Genomic DNA, 24789 nt, shown 5'->3' with positions numbered 1-24789 from the left:
AGGTTACAAATTTCTGAGGCTATTAAAGTTGATTTACACAGTCACAAAACATAACTTAATTATTTAAAACAATTTTTTTTTATTTATTTGTCCATTATATTATAAATACAATCAAATAGAATCTTATGACTGCTAACTTAGATATAATTTGCAGGAGATCTTAGCAAGCTCAATGAGCTTTTCTATGAAGATCCCCTTATTCAAGCTTAGACTAATTACAGGGCAGATGGTGATTTATTATAATTCTAGATAGATTACTTCTAATACTTGCTTTGTCCTAAAACAAAACTAAAACCTAATAACCTAAGATACTTTGAATACAATAGTTTCACAAATGAGATAATGGACGTTCTTTTTTTTTAAAAAAAGAACTTACACCCAGACTGCGTTCTTAATCTTTTTAAACTGACCGACCTGCAGTATGAAACGAACCTTGGCCTACTTTGACCGGTAAAGAGTTGTCGATATCGCATAGTCCATGCGGCAAAAATTACAAAAAAATCAAGTTGATAAGAAGTGCCTAGCTCGTCTGTCTATCTGCGCAATTTATGCAAGTAAAATCCACTGTGTATTCGAGGAAATACGTACTAAATGACGTTCAGAACGAAAAAGCCATGGAATACGAGACGGATAAGAGTGAGCTATCGCTTTATTTACCGAGGGAAATAAAGGACAGTTTATTTATTTGTTTGTTTACTATAGGTGGACATCCTACTGCCAAAATGACGCGAAATTTTCTCAGTTTTCCTGTATTTACGTCATTAGTACCGTCGGGAGATCGGAAGCATCGATCGTCTGTTCTCGGAAATTTCCGGAAGACAGCCGGTTTTCGATAGCAACCTATCAACCAGTTGCCAAGGCAAAGGTACATTACCTGCATAAAATATCGCCACTGATAAGGTTTTGATAGAGAACTTTGATCTTTCGAACGATGACAGCCAGTGAGTCAAGGCATTACGGTGAATGGGCTCTATCAAGCTGGTATGACATTCTCCCGGGACCTGATCGCCTTCTCGAAGTTTCAACCTCGTTAAACGAAGACGATGCTTGGCGTGTAGTGCAAAGCTGGTGTGCGAAGCTGCTGACGCCTGGAATTGGCTCAGATAAACTACAAGGGATTGCGGACGCCCTGACTTATCATCACTGGAATCAAGCCAAGAGAATGGGCTGTTTGGGAGTTCAATTTACCTACATCAATGGATTTTATCATCGGTTTATCTGGAGAGCTTCGTGACTAAGCTAATTTGCATTCAAGTTCACGATCTGTGTGAACAAACGTTTCATTGCAACAGTTTCTTTGACATTTTTCCTTGCTTCCTAAAGAAACTTGGAATATTTTGGCTAGCTAGCTAGAAACTGGCTTTCATATCCTCTTTTACATTAATTTTGAAAATTAATTCATCTGCCAGCGGATAAATGAGCAAAAACTATTGCGTGAGTTCCTGTGGTTATTTTATATATTCAGGTATTTAAATCCACAAGTATGAGATCATTATCTTAATACGCTTTATAGACTTTGCATTGTTTCAGGATCCAATCAAAGTACATAGCACTGACTTGTCTCATGAAATCAAGCGCTTTTCCATCCAGTTTAGAATATATCGCTTGGGTTCAATTACTTTTTCACCTTTAAAACCACCTGCCTACGCGGACAGCATGTTACCAGAAAAATAATTGAAAACATTGGACTGATATTTCGATGTTGGAGGCGTATATCAACTATTTTCAAAACATGTTGAGCGACAAAAGATAACGATATTTTTTGTATTTATGTGCAGAAATGATAATTCGATCCTTGCATGGGAAAAAGCAGATATGGGCAAAAACAAAATAACAAATTGACATTTCTTCAGCAGGGTGCAAAACAGCAAACCATTCGCTATATCCGCGTTTGTTCTTTCTTTATCCAAATCACCTACAGATTGTACAGCATAACTGAAGACCGTTGTATATGAACGGCAATGTGTTCAAGACGGCATCAAAATTACTTTTCTTTTCGAGAGGCTATTATATATTCAGATAAATGTCTCTTCTCCCATCGACCGACTGATCCTTTGTTTGTTTTTGAAAAAGCATTTAAATCAGCCTTTTAATCAGATGGCGTCTTTGCACCTCCTTTTAAACTGACAACGACGAGAGAGAGCGAAGGGAAACGAATCATTTCATCGCCATGGCCTCAATCCATTTTTTGACTTCAAGTAAATAATCCAGATAATTTAAATCCGTTGGTTCCAGCTAAAAAACAAAATGTGATCACTTTGAATTCTCGGACGCAATTACCACAAGATCTAAGTTTGGTAAATCGTACGTTCAATCCAATACTACAGTAGATTCAAAATTAATACACGTCGACCAATCCAAGTCTACACTTCGAGCACGAGATTGTAATCTTGGGTTAGTTTTTCCTGAATGCTGAAACAGAAAAGGAAGGGGGGGGGGGGGGGGAACACTCAATTGGCATTTTTTTTTCCTGGACAAAACCCATGCAAAGTCAGCATGATAAGGGTTTATTTAGCCAGGCAAGCGCGAAGAGCGAGCCACGAGCGCAGAGTGCAAGGTAAAGGAGAAAGAAAATTTTTTTTCTTGTCGCTCTAGTTATAAACTCTTGGGCCCAGTTGTTCAAAGCCCGATCAAGCTAATCTTGGATTAACAAAAACTTGGGTTCCAGTTTTTAAAATAACACACAATAAAGATTTTTCTAAAAGATTTTGGTCCCTCAGTTTTGGTGTTGACTTGTCTTAAGTTTAAAAACAACTTTAACGAGCGAGCAGAAAACCTCGGTTAACTTTAATCGTGGATTAACGTTAATCGGCTTTCAAACAACCGGGCCCTGTACAGGCAATTGTTTCGACTGAAACTGGCCGTTTTTACACTAGAGGACGCGTTATTCGTCTGGACGAACTATCTTCCGTTGTGCGTCGTTCAAGACGAACAACGGAAGATAATTCGTCCAGACGGATAATGCGTCCTCTAGTATAAACACGGCCATTTAAAGTGCCCCTAACCCTTCAATTTGTTTTCTTTTGGTAGATTTCCATATCTTTCAAGAAAAAAAAAAATTTTTTTTGAGAAATATTGAATCCTTTAATCCTTTACAAGCGCTAGAAGTGAAGGCAGTCATGTCGATATTTTCACCTATCGTTCGCATTAGTCCCCCACTCGGCCAAATATGAAGCGTGACGTAAGAAAAGGACATCGTGCAAAAATATCCGAAGATTCGCGGCAATGCTTCAATTGTAAACAGAGAAAATGGTTGGAAAATGTGTGGTTTTTGGATGCAGCAACTCTCGAAATGTAGAGAAAGGAATCAGCGTGCATAAGATTCCTTCTGATAACGATCCGAGGCCTTTTCTTGACTTTCTTACGTCACAGCGAAGAAAGTGTCGCTTCTCATTGGCTCGTTCCTATTGAGCCCACGAGACAAAAATTTGTCCAGCGGGGCTTAAAGCGCGCAAAAATTTAAAAATTTATGTTACTTTAAGCGCTCGCAAAAAAAAAGGATTCAATATTTCTGAAAAAAATTTTCGAAAATGAGTTCTTCACAGAAATGGAAATGTACTAAAAGAAAACAAATTGAAGGGTTAGGGGCACTTTAATCTCCGCTATCAAATTTATTTACAAAGTAAATTACGGGCCAAATATACACTGCAATGTCACCTTTACTGTCTCAAAATCGATCTGCATATTTGAAGGGTCATAACTGTTTACGGCGACTCTAAAACACGAGACTGAAGACTGGCGTGTCAGTTTGGACGAAAAACAGACTGTTGCAACTATTGCAGTGGATCTCAGCAAATCATTCGACAGTGTAAATCTCAATCTTCTGTTGGCTAAACTAAGAGCACGTATGAATTTTCAGCCACGGCTACAAAATTACTTTGTGACCATCTAACACAACGTTTAGCATCTATATAAATAACGTTAAATTGATCTCGCCACCCTTCCCGTTCTCTGTTAGTTGGCAAGATTGACTAGCAGAAATGCGAGAAACAACACTGAGAAGGGGTGGGTGTGGGGGAGAGAACGAAAAGCACAGCTTTGGCTTGGTTGTGAAGTGCCCCAAAATGAACACGACTAGGGTTGTAGCTATGCTTCAGAAGCTTTCTCAACAGCACTGCAGCTTACGGTGAACAAAGATTTGTCCACTTTGTCTGCACGGTTTGAGCAAAAACAACACGAAGACGCAGGCAGTGACCCTTGGTTCATCCACCTACAAGTATGATTTCCAAGTTAATGGCATTGACGTGAAGGTTAAACCTACTCTTAAAATCCTGGGTGTGACTTTAGACAAAAGACTTTTTATATGGGGCATATTGCAGCACAGCTCAAGAACTACAGCCTTAAAAATAATTTCACGCTTTGTATAGGTGAACATTATGATTTTATTATCAAATCATTAAGAGTTGCACAGTTAGAATATTGCAGTATACTATTATTGGTCTGGGAAAAGTGTAGGACAATAGACTTGAGGCAGAACATATTACTGTTTTTTTGTTTTTTGTTTTTATTTTTTTTAAATTTAAGAGACACGTTATAATCTAAGGGGATGGGGTGGTGAAATCTGGCTCAACCTCATTTTAATTCCCAGTGGATGCACTGTTCGCAGATCTGATAAAGTCTTTAGCAGTTAATTTGCCGCATAACGATTTAGGGCCTCTTCATACGAGCCCGGTAACCGGGCTGGCCCGGTAGGCGGGACGAATTTTGTCTTCTGTTCATATGGGAAATTTAATCCCGGTTACCGAGATAAAAATTGTCCAAAAGGCCCCCAAAATACCCGTGAACCGCGTTCCGACTTATCAGTGACCTTACAAGCCATGCGCAGTTGAAAATGTCTCGTCCCGGACAGTCCCGACAGGAGCGTTCATATGGGAAAAATTTCCAGCTCGATTACCGAGATCTCAGTAACCGGGCCAGCCTGCCTTCTCATATGAACACATCGAAATTTTTGTAAAGAAAAGAGTGGCGAGGCGAGATCTCGGAAACCGAGCGGTCTCATATGAACAGGCCCTTAGTTTGTTTCTTTGATCATTTCAGTACATCATATATAAAAATTAGCGCTTTATTCAACCAATTCCTGTTTTAATTCACGTACACTACCTGCGGGTGGCAGCATATTTCATCTAAACACGGTAAGGTAATTGTAATTTGTAAACAAGTTATGTAAGTATTCATGAAAATAATGAATCAATAAATGTGAAAATGCAAGATTGAAATATAATTTAAAGATCTGTACGTACCTATTAATATATTAAACAATATTTTATATTAATTACACGAAAGACCCTCGCAGTTATTTGCGCAACTTAAGCAGTTGCGAAAAGATAGCCTGAAAAAAAATTCAGGCTTGAACGGGACTCGAAGACTAACTGCAAGAGTCTTACGTCTATTTAATCTTTCACCCGCAGTTCAAAATATATGTTTCCTATATTCATATAAATTTTTATCAATGTTTTATATATTAAGACTTTCAAATTCAAATAACTATATCAAAATAGCAAAACACTTATTTAAAATTCTAGTAAGTACATTTCTTCATTTTCTTAATGAGCTTTCAAAAGTTATACAAGACCCAAATTTTTCTTGTGATGAAAGTAAACTTCAAACCGCGCCACAGCATAATCCTAAGAGGGACAACAAAAATAACCTTGAAATAATGAACGGTGAAAGGGAAGTTCCCTGGAGATGCGTGACACTTGAAAATGTTTTCGGATAGGATTGATATAAAAATAAATACAATATCAAAAAGTGTCAAAAATGGTTTTGAAAGAAACACAGACGTTTCGGGTATATAACCCTTCTTCCATTAAGAAGAAGGCTTATATACCCGAAACGTCTGTGTTTCTTTCAAAACCATTAACCTTGAAATAGTTAGTTAAGACCTGTAGGTGGGCAGCCTGCGTAGCTGGCAGGATGTTGGTCGAAGGGGAAAGATGGGCGAAAGAGCAGCGAGGCCGCGAGGGTATAGAGAAAAGGTGATTTGAAACGGTGTTACCTAGTACGAATAAAGTAAGTTATGGACAATGACTAAATGAAGAACCAAAAAAGGAAAAATACACAAACCAAAAAACCTAAAAGGTATATCAATGCTGATGTGCAGCTGAAAAAGGTTCTTAAAAATGAATCTTAAATTACTTACAACTTGAAGAACTGGTCTTAACAAGTTTGTTCGAAGAGGGCCCATGCGCCTTGTCTGGGGTAAGGGGGGGGGGGGGGTTATCGAAGACACTGGTCACCTATGTCATGAACACTTCAAACAAAACTTTATTGGCTTTAAAATTTGAGTTGGCACGGAAATGTTCAGCTAGCAAGCGTCAGCATTGCTAGATAAACAAAAAAAGTGTGGTTTGAATCTCAATGTCATTCTTTACCGCTGGATAGAGGGGTGGCTCTGCAATAAAGACACCATCTTTTGAGGTTGAGGAAGGGGAACGCAGGCAGAGACTACCATTTATTTTGTGGTTTAGTGGGTCTTGTTCGAGAATAGTAGTTTTGGCTACTTTCCTAAAACAAGTGAAATTAACATATGGCAAGAAAATATACGCATGCGGTATGTAACTAAAAAAAGTCATGGGAAAAGCAGTTAACACAAAAATATGAAGTGATGACATAAAAAAAAACCAAAGAAGGCCTATAAAAAGTAACATTAATCTAGCAGCGGAAAAGATAGAATTTCTCCAAACTGAACACCCCCAAAGCCGGAAACCCCAACACAGCATCAACAGGCTCTTGTGAGCATATTTCAGTGTTCAAACATACCAGGTAATTAAAGTGGATACGACTGCTACTGGAGAAACGTTCTTGCACAACACCCCACAGCGCCCACATGAAGTGCGAGGCAAGAGCAAACCTGACGAAAATTAAGGGAAAACATGATATCAAATATAGTATTCGACAAATCGTTTCAGATCCTATGGTGTGGGGCTAGCGTGTTCCCGGCAACGCCATTTGGATTTTTCCAACCTTCTCCATGTTAATGTGCCTGGCCATACTTCAGGAAATTTATAAGTATTTTTGCAAAATCAAAAATATTATAATTTGACAAAAAAATTAAATTAAATACCTCATGGTTTTTCTGTAACTAAGTTTTAAATTTTAATATTTTGCTTATTATTTACAGTAACTACTTTCACTGGATGTCAGATCCGAGTGCTCCTATCAGGAGTCGAACCTAAGACCTTTTGATTACTAGTTCGGATGCTCTACCACTGAGCTACAGGAGACTCGTGGGAGCTAAAGCCATTAAGCTAGGTTCATGGGACAAACATCTTGCAAACTGCTGGGATAAGAATAGGGACTTTAAGAAACCACGACAGGAATGGCAACAAAAACGTCGCTTGGAAATATTAGTTTCTACTAATAGACCGGTGGGAACGGCATTCAAGTTGAGACAGAGAACGAAAAATTTACTGTCAGTTGCTCACGTTCTTCACAAAACCTTGAATTTGGTCATTTCACATCGTATTGTTTGGCTGAGCACAGTGAAGAAATGTACCAAAATTTACAACGCACGTGCAGTGCCTTTGTTTTTCTCATTAAATCCTGTTCTTTTGTGATGTTGTTGTTGTTGTTGCTGTAGTAGCTTCTTAAACTCCCTAATGTCAATGTGTGGCACATGCCATTGGAATGAATGTGATGGGTTTTTTTTTTTAAGCCTGGCACTGAATGATTGAGAATGGTGCATTATTCAGTGACATGCACAGGCAAACTCGGAAAAAGGAAATCCAAGTGCTCCTATCAGTTTAAAGAACTGCTGTTACCCAATTCCGTTTCAGCATATCGCCTACGCTCTTGTGAGAAGAGACTTCTTTTTATGCCGAAAACTAATTGCAAGACCTTTGGTGATTGGGCCTTTGTGCATTCTGGGCCATTACTTTCGAACCAACTCCCTCTCGATATATGATCCAGTCCGAATGTCTCTATTTTTAAATCAAAGTTAAAGACATACCCTTTTAGTTAGCATATAGTTTGTTATGATAATTTTCTCATTAGTCCGCTTTGTTATATTGGTTTTAATTATGTACTGTAAAGCACTTTAGAATATTTTTATAATTTTAGCGCCATATATAAATTAAGTTTATTATCAGTAAAATTGTAATACCTGTTGACTTGGTCCAGCAATTCTGTTTCCTCTATTGTTGGTTCACAAAATTCCTGATGGTCTTGTAAATTTTTTCCCAAGTAAGCTCTGATAAAAAGCAGCTGTAAAAAGACAAAAAAAAAATTGAACAGTCACTGTGAAAGATCAACGGCTGTTTAATTTATGCTAAGTCTCCACGAAGTCTTTTTAGAGTCTAATCAACATGCAAGTATTATTAGGGAAAATAAAAAAAAAAATGAAGGACTTGGTGCACAACCAACCTGTAGTGGATTTTCGATTGCTTTTCGTTGTTTTAGCTCAGATTCACCAAATTTTTTACACTTAGCCTTAAATCCATCAGGAAATGTTGCCCCCAATGTTTTATCTGTTGCTTAATGCTTCGTTTGCAATAAAAACTTGTGATTATGGGCAAGATCTCCGCTTTTATCACAAAACAAGGTGCAACGCAGCAGATAAAAACAATATTCAGGAGTAATGTTTCCTGAAGGATTTGAAAGCCACATGCAAAACATCTGGTGAAAAAATCTGAGCTAAAACAACAAAAAGCCATATAAAACTATGCATTAGTGTAGGTCAGTTATGCACCTAGACTGGTTCAATTACAATCAACAGCTTTAGTATATTGCACTGCAGATTTTGTGCGGTCAATGTTTAGCAAAAATCCACCGTGCAGAACAAAAACTGGCCAAATTTGGAATGTTTATCTTATAATAACTTTTTGGCCAAAAAAAAAAACAACAAACAAAACAATATATGCCCATTTTGCATATATTTTGTACTCAATTTCAAATGTCTGGAATCCCCAAAGAGGATATTCAGGTTTAGAGGAAAAGAGGATTTTTGAAAATTGAAATTTAAGATTTAATTTTTGGGGGAGGAGAGGGGGAGGGGGAGGGGCAAGCGGGTAAACTTTTTCTTTGGGATGGCGCAGTGATGTGAGCACTCGCCTCCCACTAATGTGGCCCGGGTTTGATTCCCAGAGTTGACGCCATATGTGGGTTGAGTTTGTTGTTGGTTCTCGTCCCTGCTCCAAGGGTTTTTCTCCGTGTTCTCCGATTTTCCTCCCTCCACAAAAACCAACATTTCCAGATTCCAATTCAACCTGAAAACAGTGCACGAACAGCCACCACTCTGTGGATGTGCCACTGAAAATTCCCAGTCCCATTTTATGAGGACATGAAAAACAAATGTAGCTGTTTGTTTTTTTTTTTTTTTTCAACATTCCATTAACAGGAAATGATACTGATTGATTCATGACTAAGAGATTTATCTTAACTCACTTGCTGCTCTTTACTGGGCCAGTTATTAAGCGACACTGAAAAATACAGAGGCCCAGGAACAGAGTAGTCAAACATCCACTCACAGAAATGATTGGCCAAGTCAAAAGCTCTGAAACAAAGAGTCTAGAATTAGTGCAAACAGCTATTGTGGTACAACTAAGCAGAGCAGGTGGTTTGACATTTCTGACTGCTATAATTATGATTTTGAAAGACGTATGACAGCAGCTGGGTTAACATGGTATCAAATAAAGGGTTTGTGCGGGAATCCAAACAAAATGAATGAATATTAATTATATTTAAGGTGGCTTGCACTAGTTTCCATTACTAAATTTAACTACCAGCACTTATACTTTGACAGATCAATACTGCTACTCTTTATCAGTTTATACAGCAATATAGTGGTATCAAAAACATGCCTTAACATTTGTCAACTAGTTATGGTAATTTTCTCTGCAAAGAGGTTAACATAGCAACAGTACATGTCAACCTGTTACAACCACCCTTTAGTTTTACCTTTAAGTGGTTATAACTCAAAACGAGCTCGATGACCCCCATCATTTATTATGGAAATGTAATCAGCATGTTCAGACACAATTTTTGGCGAAGTAAAAAATACAAAAATTATATCAGAGGGGTTCAGAGCCACCTTAAATATTCAAAAGTTGGAGGTGGTTCTGAAGAAAAGAAATATAATAATAATAATGCTTTTAGGAACAAGTCAGAGCTGTATGGCTGCACAAACTCAGACATCTGTCATTTCAGAGAATACTTAAAAGACTACACTGGACCACATCTGTTTTCACTCAAAAAAGTTGTGTTTAGTGAAGATGATTCACACTGGCTGACAATTGAGGGTTAATAAGAGGCCTAATGACATGAAACTTCCTATCAAACTTATGTCAAACTTCCTATTCCTGAAGTGTGGTTGCTTAAGATCAAACAACACAGCAGACTCTATTAAGGCCATTTACACAACAGCTAAAATATTGGTACAGACCTGTTGAAAAGTGGTATGGTACCCATAATTTTTGTACAGAAATAAATACCTGTGCTGTTTTGGGTCTATAAATGCCTATGGACCCAAAACAGCATTGGGTATTTCTTTACAAAAATTATGGATACCATACCACTTTTCAACGGCACCGTACCATTTCTTACCTGTCGTGTAAGCGGCCCTTAAGTGAGCAGTTCCTGGGCAACATTTACATGCAGTTGGAGTCAGCTTCTCAATCCTATTATTGCCTGATAGTGGTTGAATAGTTCTCACAATATTCATTAAAATAAGAAGTGATTAAATACCATGAAGCAAACATAAAAGAAAGCTATCATATATTTTAGGCAACTGAATCAAATCTTGGATAAGCTTGACGATTTAATTAACAATTAATTTAATACACAAAACTGCTTCTCAGTCTTTCCTAAAGCCTTTGATGACAGTGCTGGCAGAACATGATAACACGGTCAACATACATACTAGTCAGTAAAATCAATTATTCAATTTTAATATACAAAATTCACCTGTAGTTGTAGGCACTGTATTCAATGTCTATCAACCTATAATCAAATTCTTCCTTGTTATCTGCGAGTGGCCCTCTTGTGACTTTCAAAATATTTCCTTAAATGACAAAATAAAACTATTTTAAAAAAAGTCCCGCTAACTTCATTCTTTCATAAGCTACACATACATGTAAATACATGTAATTTACATATTTCACTCATGCCTAGCAAAATCCTAACTTGCCAGCGGAACACTCAGTGGATAAAAATAATCCAAAAGTGTGACCATTCCAATGAAAGCTGCTCACAGTATATGACTATAAGTATTAAACTTCCTCTAGTAATTTATATCTATTGCAGCAATGTAAAAGACTATACAAAATTACTCGTTCTTTAAAAATCCCAAGCTCTGAACAAAATCCTAGAAAATGTGACCATTTAATTTAAGAACAAATTATTGGCTATTGAGTCAATACTTTCTGGTTGAAAAGTTTGGGTCTGGGCAAACTGCTAAGTGTGACCAAGCAAAAGAAATAAATATAAACAAGAACCACCTTCTTGAGCATCATTATGACAGAATGTAACTGGCCCTGGTGAAGTTGCCTTTTCTAAATAATTCCTGGAGGAAATAACAACAAACAAACCAAACAGAAAAAATATTAGTTAGGCAAGGCTAGGACTGTTGATAAACACTGAACACTGAGGCATTTTCCTCCAAATTAAGATCTTACTAATTAACGATCCTATAACTTAGGAACAAGTTTATAAACCCTAAATTTAAGATCCTATAAAAATCTGATCTTATTTACATGTACCTGCAGGGATGGGGTACGTACTTCACATAGCAGGCTGTACAGAGGGGCTCTGTCTTTTTTACTCTCTTAGGATGAAAAGCTCAGCAATCGGTAGGCATTTCTTAGAAGCTCAAAGCAACACCAATCTTTTGAAAGAAAGCCAATTTAGAATTTTGCAAAAGTGCCAGGAAAAATTTGGTTGTTTAGTCTTTGAAATGCTGTTCAACAAGAATCTCAAGCCTAATTTAATTCTTGGCTCAATAACCAACGTTTCAAACCATCGAATCTCAGATGTAAAGAGCTTAATGGTGCATCCAGAAACTTCATGTAAGCTATTACTGAGGTGTAACATATAATGACAACAAACCTTAAGATTGCACAGTACACTACACGGACTGAAAATCATCTTCAACGGAGACATGCACGTTTTTTAATGATAACTACTCAATGCGATAGCCAACCAATTTCAATGCTCAACAAAAGTTTCATTGAAAATCCCTCGACTCAAAAGTGCTCTAGCCCGCACTTCCTAACCCTTGGTTATTTCTAGTTTTACTTGTTATAATTACAACATGTACATGTACCTCAAAAACTGATGTTCTTTTTCTAATTCCATGCTTTTGATCTTGGCCAACTTAACAGCTTTATCTTGTTCATTTAGGTGCATCTCCTCCACATCTTTACACCACCTGCCAACAGAGATCTCAAATGTTATTATAGCACAAATTACGGTATATTGAAAAAAGACAGTCCAACCGTGAAACCCATGGTAAATAACTTAACACTATCTAAGGACATTAAACAGTGTTTACACCCGGTCAGTTGGTGTGTGTGCATAATTGTGAGAGGAAGGGGAGGGGGGTTGGTTAGTGGGAGGATTACTCTCTTAACAAATGTGACTATTGGAGGTTTGAAGAGTAGGCCACTTGCCTCCAGCCTACATGTGCCAGCAAACAAAGCTCCTTCTCAAGCAAATAACTTCTCTTTCACCGTACTGTACTTTCCCTCTTTTCCTCTGTCCTCATCCTACATGCAATGAGGTAACTCTCATCATGACAAATAAGGTGGGTCTCAAAATCAGCCACTCTCAGGCTATTAGCTAGGACAGCAAAACTTTGATGACAAGAATTCTTAAGAATTTTGACTCATGAACAGCCAGACAGGTTCCTAACATTATTTAGTACCACATGTGTATCTACAATCTTGACCCCCCCCCCCCTCCAACCCCATTTTCAATGACGGAAAAATCGTGCATTTTAATTAGTCTGAAATGTCAGCCGTCTCCTCCCCCTAACCCACAGGGGGCGCGGGAGAGAGAGACGTCTGAATTCCGAGCGTTATAATGCCGTCCGGTGACGTCACATACTTTTGCGAATATAGTAGGTAGTTTTTGATTGGTTCTTACCTAATTGAAATAGATAACCATTTCTTATTGGTCGAACTTGGGAAAACAGATATTTCATTTCGGCGGCGAATATAAAGTGTTGACAGGCCAGACACAACTCGTAAGTTCATGGTGTGAAAAGTGACTTCTCGTTTAACGTAGCTTTGCTCTCACGAGTATATCTCTTCAATATTTCTCGAGCCAATGTTTGGTTTCTACGTGTTTTTGAGGTTAATTAGACAATGCCGCGTGGTAAGTTTTGAATAAGGGAAGAATTTTATTTCGCACTTTCTCGTTTTGTTGTAAAGCCGACTTCCGTTCAGTGAATTTAATCTCAGAGGTTATTTTTTCAATGAGATTGTCTTGATAGCCTCTTGCCTGAAGGCGCATTTTGAAGTTGGTGGTATTGCAATAGAATGATTTCACTAAGTCGTTGGTTCTCAGAAGTCTCAGCGATTCCAACAATCAAGCGAGAATCCTTGACATTCGCACGCACTTTAAACCCACAGAGACTTTCCTGTACACATTTTTCTTCCTGCCACCCACCGGGGTCAGAAAAGGACTCATAAGAAATGAAGCCCTGAGACTTTTTAGAAACAACTCCTCTGCAAAATCATTCTATTACAACATCATCCACTTCAAAACGCACTTTTGGGCTAGAAGCTACCCCCACAATCTCATTGAAAAAATAACCTCTGAGTTTCACTGAACGGAAGTCGGCTTTACAACAAAACGATAAAGTGCGAAACAAAATTCTTTCTTTTGTCACAACTTACCACCCGGCGTTGCCTAACCTCAAAAACATCTTGAGGAGCAAATTACTTTTAATTCAAAACCAACCATTGCTTCAAGAAATATTCTGAAGGACCTTCTCTTATTTCAAACAAAAAAAAAACAGTCAAAAAAAGCAAAACCATAACGAGAAGCCACTTTTCATACCACCATACCACAAGCTTTAATATGAGTCGTGTCTGGCCTGTCAACACTTTATTTACTAAAAACATTTATCGGAACATTTTTAAATTCATCTTCGGTGGAAAATGAAGTGCGATCCCGTATATACATTCTTGATGCTTTGTCTTCAAATTTTACGGCTTACAAAACGCACACAACCTCCTACATTAATGCTGCAATGCAAGCCGCGTGCTTCCATGACTCGTGGCCGCCATTTTGTTTAAAAGGTTTTTATTTATGCAAAATTGCATAAATTACTGTGTGACGTCACCGGACGGCATTATAACGCTCAGAATTCAGACGTCTCTCTCTCCCGCGCCCCCTGTGGGTTAGGGGGAGGAGACGGCTGACATTTCAGACTAGCATTTTAATTTGCTTCACAAATTTCATCATTGATGGAAAAAATTATGGAAAAATGGCACAATTTCCTTCGCGTGTAAGTTCCTCATTCATTTGATTTTTGGGGGAGGGCAGGGTCTGTCCAAGATCATAACTTGGCTGCCTAATACCAAGAGAAGTGATGCCTGAAAATGGTCATGCAATTTAAGGCATCTGTCATGCCATTTGCTGTCCAGGCTATATAAACCAAAACTTATGTATGTGTGTGGTCATTGTAATTTGTTTTGAGTCCTTTAGACTTTACAGTGTGTGATCAATCCATCAGTCAAGGCAGATCAAATGAATACAACAATTTTTCAAATAATTATGTAGAACTGTGACATCAACAGCTCTGATCTTACCCAGATATTGTGTTCCACATGAAGTCAGGCTCTTTACAGAGAGGAAGTTCCAGCCGATGATAGTCTGCCATTCTTTGTGCAATTCTGATGGAGACTTCAGGGCACATCAGTTCTTTCGTTGTAAGACTATTTCCCTGAAAAAGAAGGTGTGCATATTAATTAGTCAGTACTGCAATGAAAGTTTGAAAAGAAATAATAATGTTCATGCAAGCTTTTGAGCTACACCTGTTATGATTTGAAAGAATTCCCCTCTGCTGCCCCTGTCCCATGCATTCAAACAGTTTCAACATTTGCTTCAACATTCATTCAACATTATTTTTGTTCAACTAAATGTCGCGAACATGTAAACACCCATTCAACATTGCTGGTAGCATGACCACCTTTTGTGGAAATTTAGGTGTAATTTTATCGTTTTTACCCAGACTTAGAACATGTTTGCATAATTTTAATTTATTAGCTACAAGTCAAAAGATTGATCGACCCACATGGTATCAATTTCAAACAACCCCTTGGCCATGGTAAACGCACTTTTTTTAATGAAACAGGATCCTTTGGGTACTAGTTAGTAGAGAACTTCACATATCTGTAAGTATCTTGATTGCATGCAATAAACCTTCATAATATGGATACCTCCTCATTTACAGACCGTTCAGCTAGTCCTAGTATATTGGACCTTGATGTAATGGTAGCGGTAACGGTAATGGATTTAAATACCGCACATATCACAAAGTCTCATGGCAACTTAAATAATTATTAATCTTCTGTGGGGTAAGCCCTGACTTCAGCTTAAAAAGGCACCACTGGCAGCCGCTATCAGTCCATGTTTTGAACTCACCAACCCACCCAATCTACACGTGAATGTGAAAGACAGAGCCCATGTGATTAAGAGTAAGAGGTACTGGTGCAATGCAAGTGTGTACTACTTTTAGTAAGAGTCTGCAGCCATCTTGAAGTCCAATGCATGCTTTGACAAGTTGACTTTTTGTGTCTTTTGTCCTTTGATTACTGCCCATAAGTAAGCATTGTTTATCAACCTTCAAAGAGAGACTAAAATCAGGCCATCTGATATTATGCGATGGTGCGATTTTGCACAATTGACCTCAAATCGCATCCGATCGCACAATTCATAAAAAATTGCACAATTTACAAAAACTCGCTCAACTCTTAAATAAAAACCATATATAAATGCCTTTAACTGAAAAAATTACATGTCTGCACTTAGTTTCAAGACGATTAAATTTCAGAAAAGCCCAAGAAACGTCCTGAAACCATTGTTTTACAAACAATCGAAGTTCAAGGCTTCATTTTTACTTTTGGCAGTTTCGGGGCCTGGTGCTAGTTTTTTCATTCTTAAAGAATTGCCTATTGGTGCAACGCAAACAATTCTTCTCTTTGAGTTAGCCTATCAGGATTGCTGATACAAATCCATCACATATGATCCTTCTGCAAAAGAAACAACAGAAAACTATGAGCCAAGGTGGTGCATAATGATACCTTGGTGGAATTCGGCAAGGAACTGGGGAAACCTCAACATGGCCGTTCGCCTTTTTTTAGCAGACTTTGAAAGCTCCCGCGAATGTTGACATCTTCGGCGTAGTGTCCAACAAAAAAGCAAACACAGTTGGCTGTGTCGCAGAGTTGGTTCCTGTAGAAAGGAACCGAACTGTGGCCTCAGATGAGACGTGAAAAACTTATCACGCGAAAAGTTAATTGTTTCCCTGCCTTGAAAGTTGATGCACTCGACTCGCGCCTGGAAACTCAAACCTTTCGAGTTTCAAGGATCTAGTCACGAAGATCGAGTTTCAAGGGACTGTCAACTTACATTTGCACGGTACTGTATGTGTCATAATTAAATTTTTATATCCCAATTCACTCATAATTTCTTATTTTTTGTCCTTTTATGAAAAAATCGTTGCTAGAGCAGCATAAAAGTGGTTTACTTTCTCAGAATCCTGGGAAAACAACCTTAAAATAGTTGAGGGAAAAATCTCATAATTTGCATAATTTACCGCATAATAATCCTTTCTTATCGCACAATCTACCCTAAAAAAATATCACACAATTTCAGATTTTTTAACGCACCCTATCAGATGGCCTGTAAAATTCCAATACTTAATCAAGCTTAACTCAATCTCTGTCCATTTTATGTCTGTATTTAATTATTAAGGATTAACTGTGTACAAACAAACTTACAGGGAGCAGTTCCTCCAATCTCCCTTCAGGAAATATTGCGTACAGCTTTGGACCGACATTCCGCTCAGAGAGCAGAGCAAATACAATAATATCAGAGATCAGAGCAGTGGAACTGCTGACGAGATCACCATAGAGTGGTCCATAAATCCGTAGAAGAACTTTCTTCCTTTCTTTAGTTATTACTGGATAGTTGTCTGGTAGTGAACAAGTGTACAGTTCATTGGTCAGGCCACCCCTGCAGAAAATAAACAAAGTTTGTTGTTAGTAATAATCTCTTTTTATTTAAGGACGGTGCCTACTAATACAGAGGTATTTTTGCGCAGTTTATGACTATGCAGGAAAAGTAGATCTTATCAAGGGCTATTGAAATCCGTAAAGAAAACTGGGGGTAACCACGCATTTTTCGGAGATAATTAAGCAACAATTATTCTACAACGCAGTAAAATACAAAGAAATGTATGGCATTTTTCTCCAAATTGAAGCCTTCTTATCACTGAAAAATACATGGTTACCCCAAATTTTCTTTTTGAATACCAAGAGCACTTGCTAAGTTCTACTTTCTCTGCAGAGTTTAAACTGCGCAAAAATATACCTGTATTAGTAGGGCCACCCATAGGAAACCCAAGTATCTTAAGATGCGCAGACCATATGCGCAGTAACAAAAGTAGGCACTGACCTTAAGGCCTTTGTGCAAGAGGTGAAAAGACATTTTTGACTTTGAAATCTGAATTACTTCAGATCAGCTTCATTTTGTCATGTAGACTGAATATCACACAAGAGACGTTATACAGTAGTTCCAAAGTTAGTTTTCGATCTGACGATTTAATAAAAAGAAGTGGTCCTGATGGCTTTTTTCTTAAAAGCTACTCAAGTGAGACAGTTTAATGAAATTTTGTATTCTTGCCTGTTCTAGCAGAAACAAAGAAAATTATCTAAGCATCAACTCCTCTTGAGTGTGAATTGTTCAAGTTTAAGTTTAACCCTTTCCCGCCCGAGGGAAATGTCGAATTTTTCTAAATTGCTAACTATGAACTGGGAGACCACATGTGATATACCATTTAAAAGGTATTTTCTGGGGTGTGCTATAAATCACACCAACAGAGATGGAAGAGGTCACATATTAGAGTAAAAAAAGTCCAAAACGAAAGAAGAAAAACATTGAAAATTTTCCTATTCGTTGTACATACTGGGTATCCCCCTAAACTACATGCAGCTTAATGTACAGCTCTCAGTGCATTGCTTATTGTAAGATATCAACTGGCCTCTTAACGTACAAAGGAAAAAAAAATCCAAAAGTTTGAGGGGTGGTAAATCAAGTCTCATATAGGAGGGGGGCATGATTTTATGCCTTCAATTTATAGATCTTTCAAAGATCTTTTGGTTGTGCAAATTTCACACAAATTGACCAAATACTGAGCTCATTATTGCGTCTAAATGTGCCATATTTTGTCACATACAATATTACTACAGTCTATATTGGGGGATGGGAGCAGGGACTTGTAAACATTCATATGTCTAGAGAATAATAATTATTGTGGGAAACAGGATTTCGATACCAAGATTACTCTCCAAGTTATTAGAAAAGTAAGCTCATTAGCTCATTCTTTGGCTTTAAGCCTCTTTACAGCCAGGTCAAAGTCTAAATACTGACTGAACATTTTTTTTTTACATGATAATATCCTGTTTGTTTGCCTTTCAGCCAATTTAGCTTCTTGTGTATTTACTACTGGTGAAATCAGAGGAACTGATACTGACTGAATAGAGCCCTGTCTTTAATCATTGCTTGTTTCAAATAATGAGCTCAAAGATCATTTCTTTATAATTTATGAGTTCTGATCTGTGGCTTTTGCCTGATGTCTACTTGAAAAAAAAAAGAAAGATAGAAAGATTGCATGGAGTAGCAGACTTTCCACCTTTTTTAACCATATCTGAATGCTCCTCCATCAAACTCCTAGGCCATAGCAACTGAGAAAGCAGAAAGGAAGTGTGCTACTTAGTGAAAGTAACACATAGCCTTTATAGGAGCAAGTATCAGTTTTACTTCAAGAAATATCCATGAAAAAGTGTGAAAAGAACGTTGCTAGAATTCAAAATTCCCTGGGGTGCATGCCTGCAGAATCCCCAAGACTTGCCTGGCCTCTTCTAAAAGACTGGCTACGGCCCTGACGGAAAGTTTCCAATATATAAAACGCTCACTCACTATGCAAGCTTCAGCTAAAAGCCTTGCTCACTCACGCAGAGAGAGATTTATATCAGTTTGACAAACTGCGTCAACGTTTAATATATTGTCAGACGACATGAATTATTCATGCATGTCGTCCCTTTTTTGTTTACTATTATTTCTGGCTCAGCAGTCTTCAACGTACAAAAGACAATCCTAGTCAAATCAAAATACAGAGAAAGCTTGAAGTCTAACAAAGCGTGTTTTTAGATCAAAACAAAACAAACATGTCTTCTGGACCTTGTACCGGGGCTATTAGAACCGTGCATAAAAAGTAATTTTGGGCGCGAAAGGAAATAGCTTGTCAGAAAATACCAAACTTTCAAGCTATATTACTGAACGACTTCTGCAGACAACGTCATTTTCAATTCGTTTCAAAGTAAAAAGGAATTTGTGGTAGGCCCCGGGGTAAGCTGCGACACTCTACTGCTTCCGTTACTCGATAAGACTTTTACGTACCTTAACACTTCTATGGAAAACTCATCTAAAGAAACATTTTTCCAGCTTCCTCCCAGATATGTCTTGCACAATTTATGTGCCTTCTTTTTGAACTCGAAAGAAATTTCACTAGAAACGCTTGCCATTCGAGTTCATTCAGGAACCAAAGCGAAATAATACGACACTGTTTTCCACACGTGGTACACTAACAACCCTCCCCTCCCTGAAGCAAATAACTTATCCTGAGGGAGGGGAGGGTTTAGGTTACTACTCCATGCGCAAGCGCACTACGTTTCTTTCTCTCTTACCTTTTCCAAAATGGTGGGTAATTTGAGAGATGGGTTGTCCAAATTCATCCTCTTCCATCGCTATCACCTGTGAAAATTTTATAATAATTTTCAGACAGAATAAAGTTTTGGTCATTATTGGTTGATGTAAGGTCTCCCGCTTTGTGAAAAGATGGATAATTTAAGTTCTTTTCGTGGCTTTATTTTCAGACTGCGCGGCTGAAGAAGACTCGAAAGCTGCGAGGCCATGTGAGCCATGGTCATGGTCGAATCGGTAAGTTTAACATTTAAAAAATAATAATTAATGTAGACAAAAGTGCATCATGGTGTTCTTCGGTTACTGTAACAGTTGAGAATTGAGCTAAATGAATGAAATTGAGACGCCAAAATGCTGCTAGCTTTCCCAAGCCTTGCTAAATATTTTTGTCTTCTCGCTTTGTAGTGATGTATTAGCTAATAGACTAGCCTGAGATTCACAGATCAGATGAATAGTTAGTTTAGGTAGCATATTTAGTTACAGTTAAGGACGGTGCCTACTAATAGCGAAGTATTTTTGTGCGGCTTATGGCTATGCAGGGAAAGCAGATCTTAGCAAGCGCTATTGGAATCCAGAAAGAAAATTGGGGGTAACCACGCATTTTTCAGAGATAATTAAGCAATAATATCTCTAAAAAGCGCCAAAATATAAAGCAATGTATGGGATTTTTTCCCTAAATTGAAGCTTAATTATCTCTGAAAAATGCACGGTTACCCCAAATTTTCTTTTGAGATACCAAAAGCATTTGCTAAGTTCTGCTTTTTCCGTATAGTTTTAAACCGCGCAAAAATATCCCTGTATTAGTAGGCACCACCCATAGGAAATCCGAGTATCTCGCGATGCGCAGAACGTATGCGCAGTAACAATAGTAGGCACCGTCCTAAAATCATCAGTACAAAAGCAAGGTGCAGTTTATAAAAAAATAAAACTTGTATAACAACACATATAGGAATGGCTTGGTAGTATTATGGAAGTGATCGCGCATGCTTATAGGGAATCAAGCAACTGCTTGCAGAGGTTTCTCTCGCTTTTTGTGGGAACACGAGAGACCTCTACCTGCAGGGTAATGGAAATTAATTGCCACTTTCCTCAGGAAATAATATGGTTTGTGTTAAATTAATATGGATAAGATCTAGATTGGGGTACAGTGGAACCTCGATTTAACGAAGTCGTTGGGGACCGGCCAAATTTGTTCGTTAAATCGAGGGTTCGTTATATCGAAAACCTCGATGTAACAAACTTGAGGGGAATCAACCAAAATGTTCGTTATATCAAGGTCATAGTTTATGATTGATTTGTAACATAGGTGACTTCTGACACGCAATTCAATGCAATTTTTGCACCCAGAAGTGCCGCATTTTGAGATGCATCATTAAGCATGGTGGCTTTCAGTAGCAATTATTTTCACTTTTGAGCAGACTCGCAGCTTTTGTTTACAAAGAAACGACACTTTCAGAGTAGCGATTTAGAAGTGTTGACATTGTAATTCGTTATATCGAGGTAGATTTTACGTTTGGGATTCCGGATTATGTTCGTTATATCGAAGAATTCGTTATAACGAGGTTCGTTATATCGAGGTTCTATTCCATACATTTTACTGTAACTTTGGCCGGGACATAGAATATCGTTCACTTTATCGAGGACTTCGTTAAATAGAGGTTCGTTAAATCAAGGTTCCACTGTAGTTCCCAGACACTTGAATCACCACTACCCTGAGAACAGCAGTATCTTGGGGTGCTTTCCATTTATGCAAACCACCGGATGGAAATTTTTGGCATAAATACGAAATGATTTAGCTTGTCTTAACAGAAGATGGATAACATGCAAAATGTATGAACATCAGCTGTAAATCCCAAAACGAGCAATAGAAATGCATCACTTTGAGCAGAAGCCCATAATTTCAGAAGTACTCTAAATGGAATGATGCATACCATTTGATTTTCCAACTGGAATTTCCGGGTTTTCCATGTAAATGGTAAGCACCCTTGATCTCTATTTGCTGTTGAACATGGGATTAACCTCTAAATGCAAGTAACTAATTCTCTATAATAATTACGAAAAAACGACAACACCGCTTTCATGTATATGGACTGCTCACACCACTAGCTCTCCTTCACACTGCTTTGAGTGTAAACTCCTTGTAAGAACTGCTCAAACTGGATCATGAGCAGCTGCTTATATAATTGTACAATATTGTGGAAAGAAATCTATTTTACCTAACATTCTATCATCTAAGAAATTGCACATGTTTACGTGTATTTTGGACATGTGTTGGTCAAGCCATCAGACAATGTTAGCAGAAAACCCATTGAACTAAACTTGGAAAACGTTTTGTGTGTTGTAAAAGCTTGTATGTTTTAATTTTAATATTCTCGAGCTAAACAACATTTTGGAACTGCCTGCTTTCAGGAAAACACAGAAAACATCCAGGAGGTCGTGGTAACGCTGGAGGGCAACATCACCACCGGATCAACTTTGATAAATAGTAAGTCGAAAAACTTTGAAGGCAGTTAAAAAACTGTTGTGTTAGAATGGTTGGTTTTATCAACAGAGTTGAGAAAGTAATTTGGCCACTGTAAAAAGATTTGAATACTGACGCTTCAAGCGTTATCCTTAATCTTTCTTCTTTCTTCCAAGGATTTTTGATTCGCTCTGACGGAGGGGTAATGCTTGAGACGTCAGCCCTTGAATCTCCTTACGGTGACCAAATTACCTCACTCAACTCTGTTGATAAAACCACATATTTGTTTCCACTCCTACGGACAATGCACCACAGCTCATGAAATTGCACAGAAAAGTTCTGAGAACTTCAAACCTAGCATATACAATGTTGTTAGTACAGGGAAAAATTTAACCAAAAAAAATTCTATTTTCTATGTGCCTATTGGCTGTGTTAGATTCGCAAGGTATCATGTTAAATTACAGCCATCTTTTATACATGGTGGATTTTATTATTTTGGGCAGGTTTTCATGTTCACAGGGGTAGGTGGGACCTAATAATCTGACTATCCTCTTATTCCAGTTCAGGAATAAGAAAAACCAAAACGAATGTGTCCCAAGATTTCATCCACCACAGAATTGGAGCTGTTGTTTCAAGTATACCCTGTTTACGTTAAACTATAAAACTGCGCAAGGTTTTCGGTAGTGCACCTGTTATCAAAATCCTTTTAAAAGACCTCTATTTTCTTCAGCTATTTGTATTTATGAAGAGCATGGGTCTGAAAGAGGTTATTAAAATTGTGCTCTTCTCGTTACAGCCATCCAGGCTACTTTGGCAAAGTAGGCATGCGGTACTTTCACAAGACCATGAACAAGTACCACAAACCAGCTGTAAACCTGGACAAGCTGTGGTCGCTTGTTAGTGAGCAGACCAGACAGTACTACAAGGACAAGAGTGATGGCCCTGTACCAGTTATTGATGTTATCCGAGCTGTAAGTGCAGTGCTAGAATCGCACAATTCATAGTAAAATATCAGATGAAGTTGAAAAACTAGTTTGGAATTGAATTTGTCATAATGAATTTTCTGGGCCCGCAGTAACTGCCTAACGCTGTTGTGGAAATCCCTGCCACTTTTTCTTTGTTACTTTTTTTGATTACCTGAATGTGTTTACATTATGTTGGCGAAGCTAATAAAATAAAATAAAAATTTTTATGAAGCAGCGTATGGCATACGGGCAGTGGTATCCCACTAAGCATACATTGCTTTGCACAAATAAAAAAGTTCCTCATTTGAAGCAGATCTGTGTGGAACTTCACATTATTGCTAAATACAGTATCGAAATTCATTTCTGAACTTGTATATTTAAAATGACATGTTAACCACAAATTGTCATATTGCATGGCCTCGAAGTGTTTAACCACCACCTTGTTTGCTGACTATCTGAAGTTTGACACTTAACCAGACCGATCATGCCGTTAAGAAACAGTGTTTCATTTTGTCTCCATACAAGTCGATCAATTAAAATTGTTTCCTGTAATGGACTAGGATGGGGTCGGGAGGGAGTGGTAATGCTTATGTTTGCTCTTCATGATAAAGAAAATGCCAACCGGGATGTCATTATAAAAATTAATGTTAGTGCCATCTTCATTTTTCGGAGTGAAATAGAAAATGTAGGACCTGAGGATGGGGAGGGTGCTTCCTTCCCCGTTCCAACCCCTTTCTTTCTTAGTCTGTTTGCATGTTATTAAGGCTGTTGCTTAAGAACATTTTCAAGGAGCCCACAAGGCCAAAAGTCGAGGAAGTTAGGAGCCCAACATGTGAAGTGTTAGGTGCTACTGCAAAACATTTTGGCGCCTAGAGCATTTTCTTGGGTGCCCCACAGTTCACATGAAGATCTTGCTACTCACATGCTAGCCGAATATGCTTAAACTGTTTTATCCTCAACAAGAGACTGTTAAAACAAATTTGTTTATTAACTCTAATAAGTGGTAACTTTTCTCATCTTGTTTTGTAAATTCAGGGATACTACAAAGTCCTTGGCAAAGGTCTGCTTCCTAAACAGCCAGTGATTGTCAAAGCCAAGTTTTTCAGTCGTAGAGCTGAGGAAAAAATCAAGGAAGTTGGTGGCGCCTGTGTCCTAGTAGCATAAACAATGTTGTGTACAAAATAATAAAAGATGAAAGAAAATGATTGTTGTTGTGTTTTGCCTACAAATTTCGTTATCATCAAAATCTAGGTTTACACTGTGGATTGGTAACTAGACACTACGGTGATCACCAGAGTTGGAGCTAGCTTGTATGATCTTTTAACCTTATGAAAATTCACTGCAAGCTAGTTCCAGTTCAGCCATAAATTTTCAAACAGGCCAATCTAAATTGCGAAACATGAGGGGGCTTGTTAGAAAGGCCATTTTGCTTGCTGT

The 24789-nt window shown here is 38.0% G+C and overlaps 2 protein-coding genes across 2 annotated transcripts; one reads left to right on the top strand and one right to left on the bottom strand.

Moving 5' to 3' along the window:
• Nucleotides 1–5031: 5031 nt before the first annotated feature.
• Nucleotides 5032–19815, bottom strand: LOC146484643 (choline kinase alpha-like). The gene is made up of 10 exons (XM_085104733.1): nucleotides 19624–19815; nucleotides 16944–17178; nucleotides 14751–14884; nucleotides 12257–12361; nucleotides 11433–11497; nucleotides 10900–10996; nucleotides 9382–9490; nucleotides 8102–8202; nucleotides 6760–6850; nucleotides 5032–5624 (listed from the first exon to the last, which is right to left on the bottom strand). The coding sequence occupies exons 1-10, from the start codon at nucleotides 19746–19748 to the stop codon at nucleotides 5562–5564; spliced, it is 1125 nt and encodes a 374-aa protein (XP_084960859.1). The 5' UTR covers nucleotides 19749–19815; the 3' UTR covers nucleotides 5032–5561.
• A 197-nt stretch (nucleotides 19816–20012) lies between these two features.
• On the top strand, nucleotides 20013–24557 carry LOC146484642 (large ribosomal subunit protein uL15-like). Its single transcript, XM_085104734.1, has 4 exons — nucleotides 20013–20163; nucleotides 22336–22411; nucleotides 23184–23358; nucleotides 24388–24557. The coding sequence occupies exons 3-4, from the start codon at nucleotides 23212–23214 to the stop codon at nucleotides 24514–24516; spliced, it is 276 nt and encodes a 91-aa protein (XP_084960860.1). The 5' UTR covers nucleotides 20013–20163; nucleotides 22336–22411; nucleotides 23184–23211; the 3' UTR covers nucleotides 24517–24557.
• The last annotated feature ends 232 nt before the right edge of the window (nucleotides 24558–24789 follow it).

Source organism: Pavona decussata, unplaced genomic scaffold (genome assembly GCF_977016875.1).
Source record: "Pavona decussata unplaced genomic scaffold, jaPavDecu1.1 SCAFFOLD_32, whole genome shotgun sequence".
Taxonomy (NCBI): Eukaryota; Metazoa; Cnidaria; class Anthozoa; order Scleractinia; family Agariciidae; genus Pavona; species Pavona decussata.
Note: the sequence above shows the minus strand (reverse complement) of the source record. Positions and strands in the feature narration are given on the sequence as shown.

Coding starts and splice junctions, on each gene's coding strand:
- LOC146484643 (XM_085104733.1), bottom strand. CDS start 19,748: ATGGCAAGCGTTTCTAGTGAAATTTCTTTCGAGTTCAAAAAGAAGGCA. Junction 12,362..14,750: donor ATGTGGAACACAATATCTGG/GTAAGATCAGAG, acceptor CTCTGTTGGCAG/GTGGTGTAAAGATGTGGAGG. Junction 9,491..10,899: donor TACAGTGCCTACAACTACAG/GTGAATTTTGTA, acceptor TCTTTGTTTCAG/AGCTTTTGACTTGGCCAATC.
- LOC146484642 (XM_085104734.1), top strand. CDS start 23,212: ATGCGGTACTTTCACAAGACCATGAACAAGTACCACAAACCAGCTGTA. Junction 23,359..24,387: donor TTATTGATGTTATCCGAGCT/GTAAGTGCAGTG, acceptor TTGTAAATTCAG/GGATACTACAAAGTCCTTGG.